The sequence below is a fragment of the Perissodus microlepis genome, chromosome 16, assembly GCF_051167445.1.
Source record: "Perissodus microlepis isolate ML-2025 ecotype Zambia chromosome 16, ASM5116744v1, whole genome shotgun sequence".
NCBI lineage: Eukaryota > Metazoa > Chordata > Actinopteri > Cichliformes > Cichlidae > Perissodus > Perissodus microlepis.
Genome location: NC_140476.1, coordinates 25,639,591 through 25,656,635, shown reverse-complemented (window position 1 = coordinate 25,656,635; position 17,045 = coordinate 25,639,591). Strand labels below are relative to the sequence as shown.

Sequence of the window (17,045 nt, the reverse complement as noted above, 5' to 3'; positions counted from 1 at the left end):
GGGCAATTTAAGGCGTTAAGACATTATGCTTGTCTTTATGATACACACATCACAAATTACAAAAAGATTCGGTACACTGTGAAAAATGTAAATAAAAAAAAAATGCAGTGATTTGCATCTCTTACCAAAGCCACATTTTACTTACAAGAGAATACAGAAAATATATTGAATGTTTAAACTGAGAAAAAGTATCATTTTAAGAAAAAAAAATAAGAGCATTTTGAATTTGATGGCAGCTACAGGTCTCAAAAACAGTTGTGACTGGGCCATTTTTATCACAGTGTAGCATCGCCTCTTCTTTTAACACCAGTCTGTAAAAGTTTAGGAATTGAGAAGAGAGCTCTTGGACCTTTGGGAGAGGAACGCTATCCCATTCTTGTCTCATATAAGAGTCTAGCTGCTCAATGGTCCTGGTTCTTCTTGGTCCTATTTTTCGTGTCACGATGCTTCATTTGATGAAAGCCCTCTGACTCTTCTATTATGAAGCCATGCCATTATAATATATATGGAGTATGCTTTCTATCATTGTCTAGCTGAAATACGCAAGGCTTTTCCTGAAAAAGACACCTGGATCTTGTGGTAAAACCTGTATTTACCTTATAGTATGGATGGTACCTTTCCAAGCTGCCAATAAATGAGCCATGATAAGATTCTACTTTTTAGTCCAGAGGACACAGTGTCCATGTTTTCCAAAAAAAATTTCAAATTTTGATTTCTCTGACCACAGAACAGTTTTCACTTAAAAAAGCTTTGGCCCAGAGACGACAGTGGTGTTTCAGGATTTTGTTCACACGATAGAGCTTTAACCTGTATTTGTGGATGGCACAGTGAACCCCAAGAATCATATCTGTTTTCACTGCAGTGCTGCCTGAGGGCCTGAAGATCATGTTCATTTATTATTGATTTTCAGCCTTGTCCCTCGGGCAAAGAGATTTCCCCAGTTTCTCTGACTCTTCTGATGACATTATGTACTGAGGATGATGAGATATTAGCTTTTTGCACACTGGTACCCACTGGTACCCATCTTCACTTCTCTTCTATATACATATATATACATATACATATATACATATATATACATATATATACATATATATACATACACATACACACACATATATATATATATATATACATACATATATATATATATATATATATATATATATATATATATATATATATATATATATATATATATATATATATATATATACATACACATATATACACACACATATATATATATATATACACACATACATATATACACATATATACACATATATATATATATATACACACATACATATATATATACACATACATATACATACATACATACATACATATATATATATATACACATACATATATATATACATACATATATATATACACATACATATATATATACATACATATATGTACACATATACACATATATATATACATATACACACATATACACATATATATATATACATATACACACATATATATATATATATACATATACACACATATATACATATACATATACACACATATATACACATATATATATATATACATATATATATATATATATACATATTAGCTAGATGATGTTTATTTGTGTTCTTATAGGTTGTTTTATATTACGTTCCTTATTTAAAAAATTTATTTTCTTTGTTTCTGGGAAATTCTAAATTTAAAAAAAAAAAAAAGCTATGTACAAGTAATCCACATGAGTCAAAGGTTCACACGTCAGACTGCTCTAAATGCTTTGTTTCACACTTCTGTAGCTCTGTCTGATGTAACAGAGGGGATGCCACGAACATCAATACTGCTATTTCTAGATACCAAAGTTCTATAATAATACTTTTTTTTTGTTTTAGTACTACAGGTACAGTAGATAGCACATGTACCAGCTGGGGCAGCATAGTCTTGTCAATGTTCTAGTCATGCTGATGAACGAAAAGAAGGACACCCAAAAGTTCAAGAAAAACTGTGCAAGGAATAGCAATAACTACAATGGAAGATGGTGACTAGTCCAGCTGTTGTCACAGCTCTGCTCTGACATGGTTATAAGAAAGATAAGAGTTTGGTATGGAAGCACTTTCCATTTGAAGCAGATGACCAAGGGCAATATGCAAACAATCTTATCATGCTTCTCAGACCCAGGTAGGAAATACTTGCAGCATAGTGACAGACCTAAAACCATCTGTTCAAAGAATTCAAGTTGACAAAATTTCAGTTAGTAACATATAGTTACTATATGTTACTAACTGAGTTAGTAACATATGTTGTTACATATAGTAAGAACATCCAAAGTATTATCCTTCTTGTTTAGATGTTTTTTTCTTCAAAACAAAGTTCAGGTTTAAATACATGCAATATCTTAATTATATTGGTAAAGGTACACACTACTACATTTCCTGTATTGTGACATCCCTAGTAGAGGTGGGCGGAAGCCCCACCCACCTGTTACTCAAACCTCTTTGTTTTTTTTATCATTGATAGCCAATCAGAAGAAACCTGGCTTAAAGGAACAGAGCTAAAACATAGATTAGATTTTTTTGAACTCTCAGTCAAGTTACGCCACTTTACTAGAGGATAAAAACATGGAGATACCGTTGATCCCTTTAACTGACAGTTAGCTGTATGTTTAAGCTGTAAGCTTCTGAAAGTGGACCAAAGCACAGACACCCTCTCTCCTCTCGGAGACAGCTATATTTTGAGGAGACTCTCTTACATTATTAAAGCACTAGCAGTTCAGGATTCAGGTCGCATAAATGTTATGAATTATTAATAAAAGGTAGTCAGTATGTACCGTATTTCAGTGTGTCTTCCTACCTGGAGGTGTTTGACAATGTTGACCACCTCTCTAGTAGAATAGGGGTAGTTGATGGTACCCTGGTCGGCCATGGACCTGAGCTCTCCAAAGGCTGCCACGAGCTTTTGCAACGTAGCATCGGGAACATCGGGGCCATACTGTTTTAGCATAGCCAGCTCCGCTTTGGGCTTCGGGTTGTCCACAGCATGGCAGCTAAAAATATCGCCTGGTACAAAATACAAGACAGAATTTAATGTGTTTCTCTCCATATACAGATTTGATATCCAGGGCCAAAAAAAAGTTAAGTGTTTATCTATTTTTAATGTGTTGGGGTATTAATGTAGTAGGAAAAGCCTCGGTTTCAGTTGTGCGTGTGTTTTTGGGTACCTAGAGCTCCAAAGAAGTCATTGCCCAGAAAAGGAAAACCAGGTCTGTTAGCGAGGACGATCATCCTGAAGTCTGGGTGCATAATTATGGTGTCAGGCCTCCCCTCGGCTTCACGTGGACCTGTGGAACAGACAGTTGTTGTCTACACATGACCAAAACAAGCACAGTTTCATCTCAGTCTGTTTCTGTATGAATCTCCTTTTTTACTCTCAGTGTTTTAATTTGTGTCACAGATTTTCACACACACCTCTACTACGCTGACAGCCTGAAGGTCGTGTTTATGAAGTCTCAAGATTGCGTTTACATTCCACTAGGAGGATGAGCCTCTCAGGAATGGAGTAGCTGTCAGCAGCCCATGTGATTACATGGGAATATGTGGAAAAACTAAATGTTTACAGAGCAGCGTGATCCAAAATCTGCTGGTACCTGTCCATAAAGGCTTTTATCCTAAGCTTCCTTCAGTGGCCTGCATCTGATGTCCCACTCGTGTTTGTCTTGCAGTACATGCAGTCCTTAATTCGTCGTAAAAACAGTTCTCGTTCTGTATCTGGGACATGTCTGCTGTCAAGGTGTGTGCATGCATGAATGTGCGTATGAGTGCACCTGAGATGATTCTGCGTCCATCAGCCAGGATCATCTCTCCGCTCTCCACCAGGGTTTTGAGAATGCAGGTGACGTTTGTAGGAGCTTTGTCGGCCTCATCTATCACTAACACATGGCCAAACTTCACTGCCTTTACCTGAACACAGACAACACACACAAACATACACACACATGCCATTTGACTAACAAAAAAGCACAACTGCTGTTACAGTTGGGAAAAAGCTGATGATGAAGATGCTGTCCCAGATAGAAAGAGTTCATGTGGTGAATACATATATCAAACTGGCCTACACATTCACAATCCGCCCTCACAGGTTTTTTCACTTATTTTGACTAAGTAGTCCTAATTTTGGGATTGTGTAGGTGTGCATCACAATGTACTAAAAGCTCTGGACACTGTGTTCTGAGAAGTCATCAGATATGCTCCTATGAAAGCTGCTTATTCGACACATAAGCTGAGAAAGTTCTTAGGCATATGGGAGACACAAATACCACAGTTTCTTCTCTGCTGGCGATTAGAACAACAAAGCTACTATTATGTATTTTTATTTTCATGTATTTCATGGAGTAAACCATTAAGAGGGCTGCCATTGTCAAGCAAAATAATCCTTTTTTAAAATCTTGATCTAAAATGGCCAAGATGGATATCTTTCTCTGAGATTAAAAAAAAGCAAATAATGTTCACACACAACTCTGTGCCATTACACCACTGCACCCAGAAATGCAATACACTATTGATGATTTTGTATCTTTCACTAAAAAGTCCAGAAAATAAGACAAATCACCGGTAATCATAAGTGGAATCCAATGACAGTCCCTGAGCATTCACATACTGTTATACATAATATTATATATTTACATGTATATACACATATAAATAGATTTTGATGTGGAGTCCTCAAGGCTCCATCCTTGGACCTTTCATACTTACATATACACCCTTTCTCTATCTCAGATGTTACATTCATATTACATTTCATTCTTATTCACACCGCACACATCAGTGTCACCTCAGGACTACTGAGCCCTACACTTACTCAAAAACTCTAGTATTGAAATTAATGAGTGGATATGCCCAAACTTCCTGAAATTGAAAGAAAAGACTGAGGTAAAGAAAAAAGAATTAAAGTCTCTAACCTATCTAGACGAATGTTGCTTAAATTCTCAAACCAGGCAAGAAATCTTGAAATAATTATTGACTGACCTAAATATCGATAGTCATATAAAGACAATTAAAAAAAATCAACCTATTAACCTTAATCTTAAAACTATAGCAAAAATGTATGGACGTCTGTTGTTACAGTTGTGAAAAAGCTGATGATGAAGATGCTGTCCCAGATAGAAAGAGTTCATGTGGTGAATACATATATCAAACTGGCCTACACATTCACAATCCGCAGGATGTCTGTCTAAAACTGATACAAAAAAAGAAATCTGTGCACAGATTTCTTTTTAGTGGACTATTGTAACAGTGTCTTTATGGGTCTTAGTAAAACTCCATCAGACAGCTACAGCTCATTTAGATTCCTGTAATTACACAAAAACAGTTGAGCACATTAGTCCAATTCTCAAATCTCTGCACAGGCTTTCTTCATCACAAAAGATGGCTTTTAGAACACTTCTAATAGTTCATACTAGGGCTGCCACGATTAGTCGACTAGTCACGATTACGTCGACTATCAAAGTCGTCGACGACTGATTTAATAGTTGACGCATCGTTTGAAGCTTTGTAAGATCCTTAAAGACGCAGGAATAAGTAGTAGTATTTAAGAGTGTAATAACGGACTGAAACAGAAGATGGCAGCACTGCATGTACAAGGATGCCAGCTGCCGTTAAACCCCGAAGAAGAAGAAGAAGCTGTGTCCCAGAATTCATAGCGCAGCCCAGCTCAGTTTCCAACAATGGCGGCAGCTAGTTAGTTTTAATATTATTGTTATTATTCTTTCTGGGTCACAAAATAAACGTTTAACATATTTTCAAGCGAGAATGTAGCTGTGTAAACCTCAAATATCTGCTCAGTTTATCAAGACACCACATATTTTCAAAAGCGCTCCGACGTTTTCGGAGACGTCTGTTACCCACTAGCTCGATAGCTAGCCGGGGGCAAGGCTCACTAGAGCCCGTGAGAACACCGGACTCCCGGCAAATCGTTTTCAAACCCACCGCCGTCTTTCGCTACTCAGGTTAAACATATATAAGTCACTTAAATAACTTAAAAATGTTATTGTTTGTCTTTTTTCAGTATTTTATTTGTTCCTGAGTAAATCGGTTTGGCTGAGATTAAAGTTATAGTTTTTACACAGCTGAATAAACGTCAAGCAGACAGCTGATTATCAGAAGTGTGAGATGCTCGAGAATATACTCCGGTGTCCTGTTATATTTTAGATAGCAAGGAGTTTATTAAACTTCACCGAAACAATCTGCAGATTTCATTAAAATTTAAGAAACTATCGTCTTTATTTTTAGTTAGCACATACCTTAAACACTTAAAGCTGTAAGCTAATGATAGTTATATAAGAGCAGATGCATGCTGGTGCAATAAGCTGTACGCTGTACATCCAATGGATGCATGATGTGATTAGTCGACTAATCGCAAAAATAATCGGTGACTAGTCGACTATCAAAATAATCGTTTGTGGCAGCCCTAGTTCACACTAAGAATTAAACTGACTGAGTTACATTTCAAATGTACTTGTACCTTACAAAACATCCAGAACTCTCAGGTAAATAAGAACATGCTTTCTATGTGGCAAAAACAAATAAAACCATACAGAATAAAACGATTCCAACACAACTTGATTTGTGGTGATGATCATGTCTACCACAATATACATCTGTGAACATGGGGGGGAAAAAAAACTAACTGACCAGAGGGGAGTCCTCATATGTAATGATGCCATCTCGCACCGAGGGCTGTAAGGTCAGAGTCTGGACTGTTGTATCCCTGCAGAGGCAAAAAAGAAAAGAAAAAAGAAGATGGTTACAACAGAGCGATTACATAAGAGGAAACAGGCTCAAAGAATTCCGAGCAGAAATCCATGTGGACAGTAAAGACGGCTAGGTAATGGGAAACATATCTGCTGTGTTGTTGCTCTAACCCGTAAGCACAGCACTAATTATGGTAGTAAAAATGTGGGTAAAGGTACTTAAAAAAAAAAAATTTTTAAGCCTTGCTGTAATGTGAATTACTTCTACACCTGTTCAGTGCTTTGGTGCTACAAGCCACAATGCACACGAGTCGACAATCTGCCTTGACTTTGGACTCTCTAATGCGTGGTTTATACCCTTGTTAGCATCCAAATGAATGTTTACCCTCTCTCCTCATTCATTTAGCATTTCAAGATAACTGCCCAGGCATGTTTCAAAGATGACTGCTGAGTAGCAAGACTGGCATTAGAAGGACTTTAGCTACACGTACATGCACGGCAGGGGAGAAGCACAGCACATCTTTATTAGACAAACAAATTGTACTTTTTCTTTTAATTATATAGTGCTAGAAAAAAAGTGCACCCTTAGAAATGCTTTCTATTTCTTAAGGAGTTTTTTGGGAACTTTTCCTTCATTAGATGGTGGAATGGAGAGTGGAGAGGAAAGCAAACTTGTGTAATTCTTCTACAAAAGTTCAAAGTAACTCCTAACTGAAATGGCTAAACTTAGTCTTGTTGAACTGAAAGGGTAACTCTGGTGAACAGATCTTGCACATGTTTCTCGTAGTGCTTTTTTACTTGAACATTTGTTACTATCATTTGATAAGTGTAGATGCAGTGCAGCTAAAAAAAAGGTGTCAGTGACACTGTACTTGTTTTCCACAGGCCAGCCACACAATCATAACACTGAACATTTCCCCGACAACTATAACTCCCTGGGGTCGCTCAAAATTTTCTCTTCCTCTGAACATCTCCTCTCGCTTGCTCTTCAATATCTCACAATATCTGACCCAGGAGCTGTCCTAGTTTCCTTCCTGGCCGGCTGCATGTGTCTTGCTTTTTCTGAGCCACATCTCTGTAGGCCTTCAGTCACACAGGCTCCCAATAGCCACAGGCAGATATTTCTGCCTCTGCCCTGGTCTAATATTAGCTGCTGCTACAGTAGCAAACCAGGCCACATCCATGCTCAGCTCCACTTTGACTTTCACATGACTTTAAACAACTACACACGCACAGGCAGTAGAAAAATCTGGCCTTAAGAATGATATTGAATACGTTATTGATCTAGAATTGACCGGCGTCAAAATTAAACTTTTCTCCAGTAAATTGCTCGGCTTCCATCAGAGTCATTGATTTCTTATAAGTGCCGAGATCAAAATGAGGCCCATCTCTTGGCTCCATGATCTGAGCTACAGTCAACAGCAACCCATCAATCTATTAATGCAAGAACCTGACCTAAAATTCTTATGGTGTCACCATGTGAGTATTTATAGAACCAGGGGACCCGAATTAACAAAGACTGAAAAGGCTTTTCTTTAGTTTGTCCATGTAAAGTCTTCGTTCTGGGAAAGAAAGGCCTAATTTACTGAGGAAAAAACTAGATTTTAATGCTCTTATATGAGAAGGTCAAGGCTGCCAAGGTAGTAAGAAAAATACTGGCTTTTTCCTTACAGCTTTTGGTGGAACGGGAAAGTTTAGTGACATATCTTTAAAAAACATTAAAACATCAAATTAAAAGTGGCATCAGACACACTGAGCAGGGAAGTCTTCTTTGTCCATCTGATTTATTCTAACAACTGTGTTGTAATAAAGAAGCTCTTCATTCACACCTCTCATGTTTGTCTGTCTTCCTTCACCCACAACCAGCCAGGCAGATCACTGCCCCTCCCTGAGCCTGGTTCTGTTGGTGGTTTCTTCCTGTTAAAAAGGGAGCTTTTCCTTCCCCCTGTCCCCAAGTGCTTGCTCATTGGATGGGTCATCTGATTGTTGGAGTTTTCTCTCAATTATCGTAGAATCTTTACCATTACACTATAAAGCACTTTGAGGAAATTGGCGCAACTTGGAGCTATATAATGTACTAATTTTAAACTGCAGACTGCCACTGTGTTGGCTGGCCATTTCAACTCATTTCTTTGCCATTGCATATGTGTTTACAATTTTCATGTAACCTACAATAACAGAGAAAATCCAACGTCACCCTATGAACAAGCTTTTGGCAACAGTGGGAAGGAAAAACTCCCTTTTAACATGAAGAAACCAGGAAGAATCAGGCTCAGGGAGGGGGCAGCCATCTTTTTTGACCAGTTGGGGGTGAAGGGAGGGGGCCAGGTGAAAAGACACACTATGGAAGAGAGTCAGAGATTAATGACTAAATGTGAATGATAAGAGATAAGTGTCTCTTAACTGTTCTGCTGGTCAACTCGGTTCCTTGATTCAGTTATAAACTGAATTTCAGATTACATAACATAATCTTTCCACATACCTCCTTGTTACTGCAGAAGTACCCTCTGAAGCAGAAAGTTGTTGGTTGGGAACCACTACTCTAAACATGAACCTTATAAAACTTTAACTTAGCTTCTGGAACTAAAAGTCTCTCTGCTTCCAAAAATAAGGCTACTTCTGCTGAAATCCATGGGAAAACAAAATTTAGGCTCTCTGATCTAATCAAACTGATGAGTTTATGGTCTCAGTAACTGGTTTTAGATCTTATCACTGGCAACATAAATCATTAGTAAATCATGATTTCAATTAGAGTCAAAAAGAAAAACACCGTAGGGTATGCTTAGTGGAGGAGCAACGCTGTGACTGGGGGTGCAGAGTACCTTTATTTCTCAGTGAGACTTCTTAGTTGGCTCATGAAGTTTGGTTTCAAAAAGGCTAGGACAGCAACAGAAAAATGATGCTATGGTGATTCTCCTCACCTGTGGAGCTGTAGATATTCTCTGGGCCTGTTGAGAAGGTGCAGGAACCTGTCCACAATTTTATTTTTGCCAACACCCTGTGGAGGGACATCATCATCAGTCTTAATATGTGGACTGTGTTTGTAGTTAGACCACAAAGATAGAAAGAAGCATCCATTTCAACTTCCAAAGAGGCAGAACTGAGAGGAAGAGCCAAGTGCATCCCTCTAATTTTGATGGTGCTTTGCTGTGACAGGGGCTGTTCTTCGGGACTCCCACCGGCATCCCACAGAGCCTGTCGGATCTCTCGGCCAGTCTGTCAGACGTCCAGTAAGTCGCTCTGACAGCCCGTAATGCCTCAGCGTGGACCGTGCATGGTCACACACTCAGATTTGCAAATGCCTTCTGCCACTCAGTCCCTCTCATATGCAAACGCACAAATAAACACAAACACAAAACTGCACACACACAGAAACACTCCTCTGGGCTCACAGCACACCATGTCCAGTCATCCATCCTCATCTATCCTCCCTTTAACCCTGCCCAGTTGGACAACGCTGGGGGCACAGAGTGTCCCCCAAGGAGTTGCTGCATGTGTCCTTATGCTACTTATGCCTTATGTGAACTGTGACTGCGCAGGGTTGGAGGGTGACATGAGGACGCAGGGAGTCTATTTCGTAACTCTTCCCTCCATGCTCGAACAGAGCTGACATGGGTGGCCTACTTCACTAAAATCCACTACTGCAGAAATGAGACAAAACCATGGTCCGCAAACACAGATCTGACCTCTGTTTATTTTACATGACAAAAAGTGGGTTTGTAATCCTGACCATAAATGGACCAAAGGTTGCCCAGGGTTCTTTTCTGTGGGCAGAGGAAATTACAATATGGTGAAACTAATACGCTTTCAAACATCACTCACCTGGTTTCCCACTAAGAGGAGGTGCTCTCCTAACATAAAGTCTTTCAGCATGTCCTCCATCACCATCATGTGCTGCAGAGATATTTAAGCAAACACATATTCAGCTGAACAAGTAGCTCAGATTGTAATTTAACCCAGATGGATATTGCAAAGAGCAATACTGCTTGCAGTTGAGAATAAATCAGCTTAAAATGTATTAAAAAGCACAAAGTTTGCTCAGAAAACGGGTCATTCATAAAGTAGGGCATCCTCGTTGCTTCCATCCTATCTCAACCTCTTCCACCTTTTTTATTTTGGACCAAAACACGGGCAGGCAGAGGAAAATGCGCAAAATGGGGACATGAAGAAAGAGATAAATCATCAGTGTTGCCAGAGGATGTCACAGTATCATTACCATGGCTGGTTGTTCTTTGGATATACTGCAATTAATGTCACCAATAAGGCAAGGATTAGGCACAAGACACTAGCATTAAAGCAAACAAAAACCTATTGATTTATCCGCTGAGGAAAGCGATCTGTGAACAGGATACCAAAGGCAAAATTTATGGAACTTGCTGCATTTAAAGATTTGATTCAGATTCAGCTGCTTGAGTTGTGATATTTGTTACCACTCAGCATCAATCAGCACAGAGCAACAAAAGTAGGACTGTGAAGAATCTGAAAAGAAAGATAAGCACTTGGAGTTCTGCCCATTTTCACACCCACAGCATGTACCCTGAAGCCGATGTGACTTTTGTATTTTTGGCAACTGAACATTTTAAAAACTGAAAAACACAAAGTCCATCAGGAGGAAGCTTTTTTAATTTTTTTTAATCCTATTTAAACACCAAAATTCAATGTGCATCACACCAAACATTCAGCAGTAATCATGCCTGGCGTACACACCACGACACAGGCAGTGAAGAATTTTATTATACCATAAAACCCCCCAATACCAACCAATCGGAGGTCGCTAACAGTGTATTGGGGCTGATGTTACTGCCAGGCCAGATTAGCATCTCTAAAACTATCTGATAAGGGTCCAACACAGATGAAAAAGAGCATGGCCAGAGGAAATATCAGCTAATATCAGCTAATATCAGCTAAAAGCAAAATCCTTACACAATGAAAACTTTAATCTGACAAAGGCAAGTATGATAACGATGACAACAAGGGGCACAAGGGACAGAGCTGTGTTTTCATTGGTGTATGATTGCCTGAACTGGGTGGTGGTGAATCTGCAGAGCTAAGCTTTCTCAGTTTGAGGGAGAAAAAAAAAGAGCAATTGAAATTCAGATTACGCTTTACTGGTTGTAATCTGCCTTAGCACTTATGTGATCAAATCTGGGTCATGTGCTGAGACTGAAAAAAGTCTTTTCCAGCCCTCTCACAGCTACACATTTGCTTTAGAATGAGACATAAAATACTGATGGTTGTGAAGTGCATGCTTACCTGAGGATTATCATAGAAGAGCACGTCAGGAACCTTCATTTTCTGGTCAGCATTGTAGATGGGAGCGGAGACACTCCCAATGGTCAACACACCGTCCTTTACCATACCTGTAGAAATACAGCAATGTGGGCCATAAACATGGGCTTCTTCATTTAGACTGACTAATGCTGGGAATGGTTCCTTTTACTCCAACTCAGACTTTGAGATGCAGTGATTTGACCGTACAAACTGCAATAAAACTGCATTTTCTCACATGCAGCCCATGCCCAAACCTTTCTGGACATGACAGAAACGCATGTGAGACAGGGGCGCCTCCAGAATTTTTTAATTATTGGGGTGGCCATATGGGAGCCACTAAAAATATTGGGGTGGGACACCAAAAAGAGAATTTACAGTTTTATTATGCTGTTGTCAAAAAAGAGAGAGTGCACTGGGAGGGCGTGTTTGCAGTACTGGTGCCTTCTGGAGCTGTTTAATTGAATTGTCTAAATAATAATCGGGCGTGCTGTGTGGTACAGCCAAGTTTGTGCTTTATCTTTGGTGAGTAAAATGTTATTATTATTAGCGGATACCTTAGGACTTCACCATCTTGTACAAATATTCTCACTTCTGGCTCAAAAATAAAATAAAATCCAAGTCTAACACTCCAGAAACCTATGACGCCATGGTGGCTAGGTCTATCTTTTAAGTACAGTCTTTGATGAAAATATAACATTGGACACTTTAACCTGCTGCTGCTGAGTACAAAGTTGGTGTGATGTCAGACTATCAAAGCTAACAGGAAATATTCTTCCAGTGGAAAAGAAGAACTATCAACATTCATAACATAATGTGGATGAATAATGCATATCAGAAATCTGATACTGTCATTCATGTCTAGAAGATGTATCAGTGTAGTTGGCAAAAATTCAGAAACGTTACATTTCTATTGCTTTTTTGTTTTTGTTTAGGTACCTTGCCTGTACTGCAGGCAGCACGTGTATTGAAGCTGCAGTTCTCTCAGAACTGACAGGGACAGCATACTAGTGTCCTTAAATGCTGAAGAAGGAGCAATACACCCAAAAGCACAGGGGAAACTGTAGGCAGAAGATGGTAACTAATGCTGCTACTGCAATATCTCTGCCCATGTTTTAAGAAAGGCAAAAGGGCTATACACAAACAATGCTAATGTTGCTAATATCAAAGCAAAGGAGAAAATACCTCAAATTTCATGAAGCAGCTAAAAGCATGGAATTACAGTTTCATTAAGAATTCCAGGTGGATGAGTTTCAATTCAACATTCAACAACATTATGTAGAGGTCTGGGCATTCCTCGCTGCACTGTACAGCATACATCACATTGTTAAGTCTGTGTTTTGAGACCTCTACATTGGAGAGACCAAACAGCCACTTCACAAGCGCATGGCACAATACAGAAGAGCCACCTCCACAGGACAAGACGCAGCAGTCCATCTGCATCTTAAGGATAAAGGACACTCTTTCGAGGATGCCAATGTTCACATTTTGGACAGAGAGGACAGATGGTTTGAAAGAGGAGTGAAAGAAGCCATCTATGTCCACTGTGAGCGACCATCTTTGAACAGAGGCGGGGGTTTACGACACCAACTCTCTGCCATCTATAATCCAGTTTTGAGATCCCTTCCCAGACGCCTTAACGCCCACTCACATCCTGGGCCATCTGACCTCAGGAATTCGCATGATAAGGTGGGGCCAGGTTTCACAATGAACACACCCGAAACTCTGGCTGATTGGGACCCACACCCAGTTTCACACCTTGGCTCAGGCGATTAGAGGATCATCAGGGGGTCCTTTTGTCCCTCTGTGGGGGGATACTCCCACTAGGTTTATATCTGGGACTCTCCACCATTTGACCTTAGAACTGAAGAAGCTTCTCGGATGAGAGGTGAAACGTCTTCAAGTAACTTAAAGAAGTCCAGACGCTTTTCTTTGCAAGCTCCTTTGTCATACCTCATAGTGACATTAGCAAGCTACTAAGGAACCAACCCAACATTTCCTGCTAACAAAGCATTGTGCCAACATTTTAAGTAAACAACATGCCACCACCAAGTTAGTGGATTCAAACGACTTTTTTGACAAAGGAGGTTAAAAACATGGAAGAATCATTTTGTTTTGGCATCAAATGAGCATCAAGAATCATGTACCAATATTAGTAACCCAGTAGTAAATATCCTGGATTGTGACATGTAAGACAAAGAAAAATAATCCATGGAGTTCCACAGCATCCTTTTATTTTATGTTTTGATCTTACCTACCAATAGCATCATTAGCTGCTTTGTCACTGAGCATTTTGTCACCAGCTTTTTAGTCATAATAATCCCACTCACTGGTTTACATGAGTGGTGCTCCTAGCTCTCACATGCCAACTCTAAACTCACACTGAACACTAATCACACACTCAAGTGATCCACTGTTCAAATTATTAGTGCTTTGGAAAACATCCATTTTACCTGTAACCAGAATAATTGCATGCATGAGTCAAATGAGAGAGTCAGACCTGATTTTTGACAATGCTGAGAGGTGCTTGTGAGTCAGAAGACGAGATTATTTTGGGTTGAGCTGTTTGTTTTCTTTGAGGCCAGCTGAATCCTGCTTTCCATCTTTTAAATAATACATGTGCCTGTGCTACCAGTATGTCTACACAGTAGAAGTCGACATTTATTCTTTACAAGGAAACAGATCACAAGTTCAGAATGAATGCTAAGAGACAAAACTTTCCGGCTACCAGCTTTACAAGTTATTTGTCATTTATCGTGCATTGTTCCATTTCTGTAGAATAAGCGATTGAGGTTTCCTTTGGAGGGGGGTTACAGTTCTATCTTCAGTTATTAACCTATGTTCTGTAATATTGGTACAATAAAGACTTTATTGCTGTATGTAAATGAAGTGAACTGATTTGTGCTTCTGCTGGTATACAGTGCTGTGCAGAAGTCTTGAGTCACAATCTTAACGGTCCTCTATGAATCATTCAAGAACAAAAAAGGCACCTAACTAAAGGGATGAGCCTTTGTTATGTCAACAACACATAACACACAATTTCGCATAATATACCATTTTAAATCTAATTGATCTAAGTGACTGGAACTCACAGGGATAATCAAGAGAGCGATCAGCGGGGTCTGTTGCATCCTGTATGGAGCAGTTCATGAGGTTTTTTTGAAGAGAGGAACGGGCCAGGCTGGGCAGGAATCTAAAACACACACACACACACGCACACACACAAAATAAAAACCCACACAGTTGCCTTGTTTTTATGACACACAAATCAAATATTAACATTAATTTCTGTCTATCCATATTGCTGAAACCTAACCCAGCCATCACAGAGTGAGATGTGGGGTCTACCCTGGACAGCTTGTGTGTGTGTGGCTGTGTGAGAGAGAGAGAAAGAGAGAGAGAGTGTGTACCTGGAGAGACAAGCCTTATTAACTGCGTGAGTGATGCTCTCCTCAGGGTGCCGAGAGAGACGGCGACAGATCCTTAGCAGCTGTCTAGTGGAGAGAGACGAGGCCAGAGACTGTGCCTAGCAACAGACACAATACATGAGTAGCCTCCAAACATCTCTACCTTTATATCTGCACGAAAAAATATCTGCAATCTGACACATGACTGTTGGACTGTACACTTCTGACATCCATTTACACCACCTGGAACGAGAACAACACCTGTATTTTGGGAGGTTTCTCAAAACTCCACTACCATTTACCTGTATCTGTAGTTTGTCACATGCTAGGTCTGGTGAAGTAAACCCAAAATTCTGTTGTAATAATGCAGTAATAATGTTCATGTCCCGCCCACCATTTGGGAACTGCTGCCATATGTAAAGCACACACACTTACTGTGGGGTCATTTGTCTTGCGGAGACTGTGTGCGAGGTGCAGTAGCTGCTCTGCTCCTTCCATCGGTACATTAGGAGCCTAAAAACAAAACAAGAAAAAGAAGCCAAGAAGGACTTATGATGAGAGTGGAAACAGAGGCGTTGTCTTCCAGTTAGAAAAATACTGGCAAACACCAGTGCTACCCCTCAGCCTCCTAGAGACACATGTATGGGATCAATTTCAAAATCCTACGTCGCCTTGTTTTCCAGTTATCAAATTCAAAGGATTTTAACAAAACTTGACTACTGACCTTTGACCAAGGTCAAGGTCACTGAGATTGAAACCCATCCAAGATTTTTAGTAGCTCTCAGTATTGGTATGTCTCACCAGTCCCTGTATGAGGCCCATCTCCTCTTCTTTGGCCAGCGGCATGACATTGTGGTAAAGGAACATAGTGAGCACCTCGGGGCCCAACCACTGCTGAGCTCTGCTGTTGCTGCCTGCACTCCCCACTACAGGGGGTTCTGCTAGGGCCAGCACTCTGAACGATGGATGAATGGGGAAAACGGATCTAAAAAGACACAAAAATAAACACACACGTTGGATCACGCTGGCACACAAGTTGAACATCTGTTCAAGTCGATGTGGAACGTAGGTGCACACAGTGTTGCTCACGGATGTATCCGTTTGCATGTGTGTGTCCTAGCCAATCGAGCTCAGGGTTAAGAGCATGACTTTTGACAGCTGCCCATGAAATCATCTGATTCAAGAGGACAGCAATGTCCATTTCTATCAAACCACGGAGACACCCATGCTGCGGCAGGATATATTTACACTACTGAGGGCAAAGTGGGCGCTAACCATCATCCAAGTCACTGGATGAACGTGTGGGAAGATATTTTATGCATAAAAACACACTCCACTATCTGCTGTACTCCCTCTGTTTGGTTGTATAATGTAGTGAGTATGAAACATTTAATTGTGTGAGATCCTGTTTCTCTTTAAACTTTATTCTACCTTATTCTAGTTGCTCAGACCTTTGCTGGTTAACTACTCCCTCAGTTTTCAACCAATTTAAACTTTATACTGTTGTGCTCCTTCTGCTAATGCCAGCTATATCTTTTCGTGCTAATAACGGTTATACTTTTTGAGATATTAAGCTTTTTATTCAATTTTTGGGCCAATTTTGCTAAATGGGACCACATTATCAGTGTGATCAC

At 39.8% G+C, this 17,045-nt stretch overlaps 1 protein-coding gene across 1 annotated transcript in view; it reads right to left on the bottom strand.

Annotated features, from left to right (window-relative positions):
• vwa8 (von Willebrand factor A domain containing 8) overlaps positions 1-17,045 on the bottom strand; it is an 87,606-nt gene that overhangs the window by 39,577 nt on the left and 30,984 nt on the right. The window contains exons 15-25 of the mRNA XM_084954530.1: positions 16,213-16,396; positions 15,847-15,924; positions 15,415-15,530; positions 15,097-15,197; positions 11,990-12,096; positions 10,559-10,630; positions 9,658-9,734; positions 6,678-6,753; positions 3,809-3,944; positions 3,206-3,325; positions 2,839-3,044 (exon numbers count right to left, since the gene is read on the bottom strand). Of these exons, the coding sequence (XP_084810656.1) occupies positions 2,839-3,044; positions 3,206-3,325; positions 3,809-3,944; positions 6,678-6,753; positions 9,658-9,734; positions 10,559-10,630; positions 11,990-12,096; positions 15,097-15,197; positions 15,415-15,530; positions 15,847-15,924; positions 16,213-16,396 (1,273 nt within the window). The remainder of the gene's footprint in view (positions 1-2,838; positions 3,045-3,205; positions 3,326-3,808; positions 3,945-6,677; positions 6,754-9,657; positions 9,735-10,558; positions 10,631-11,989; positions 12,097-15,096; positions 15,198-15,414; positions 15,531-15,846; positions 15,925-16,212; positions 16,397-17,045) is intronic.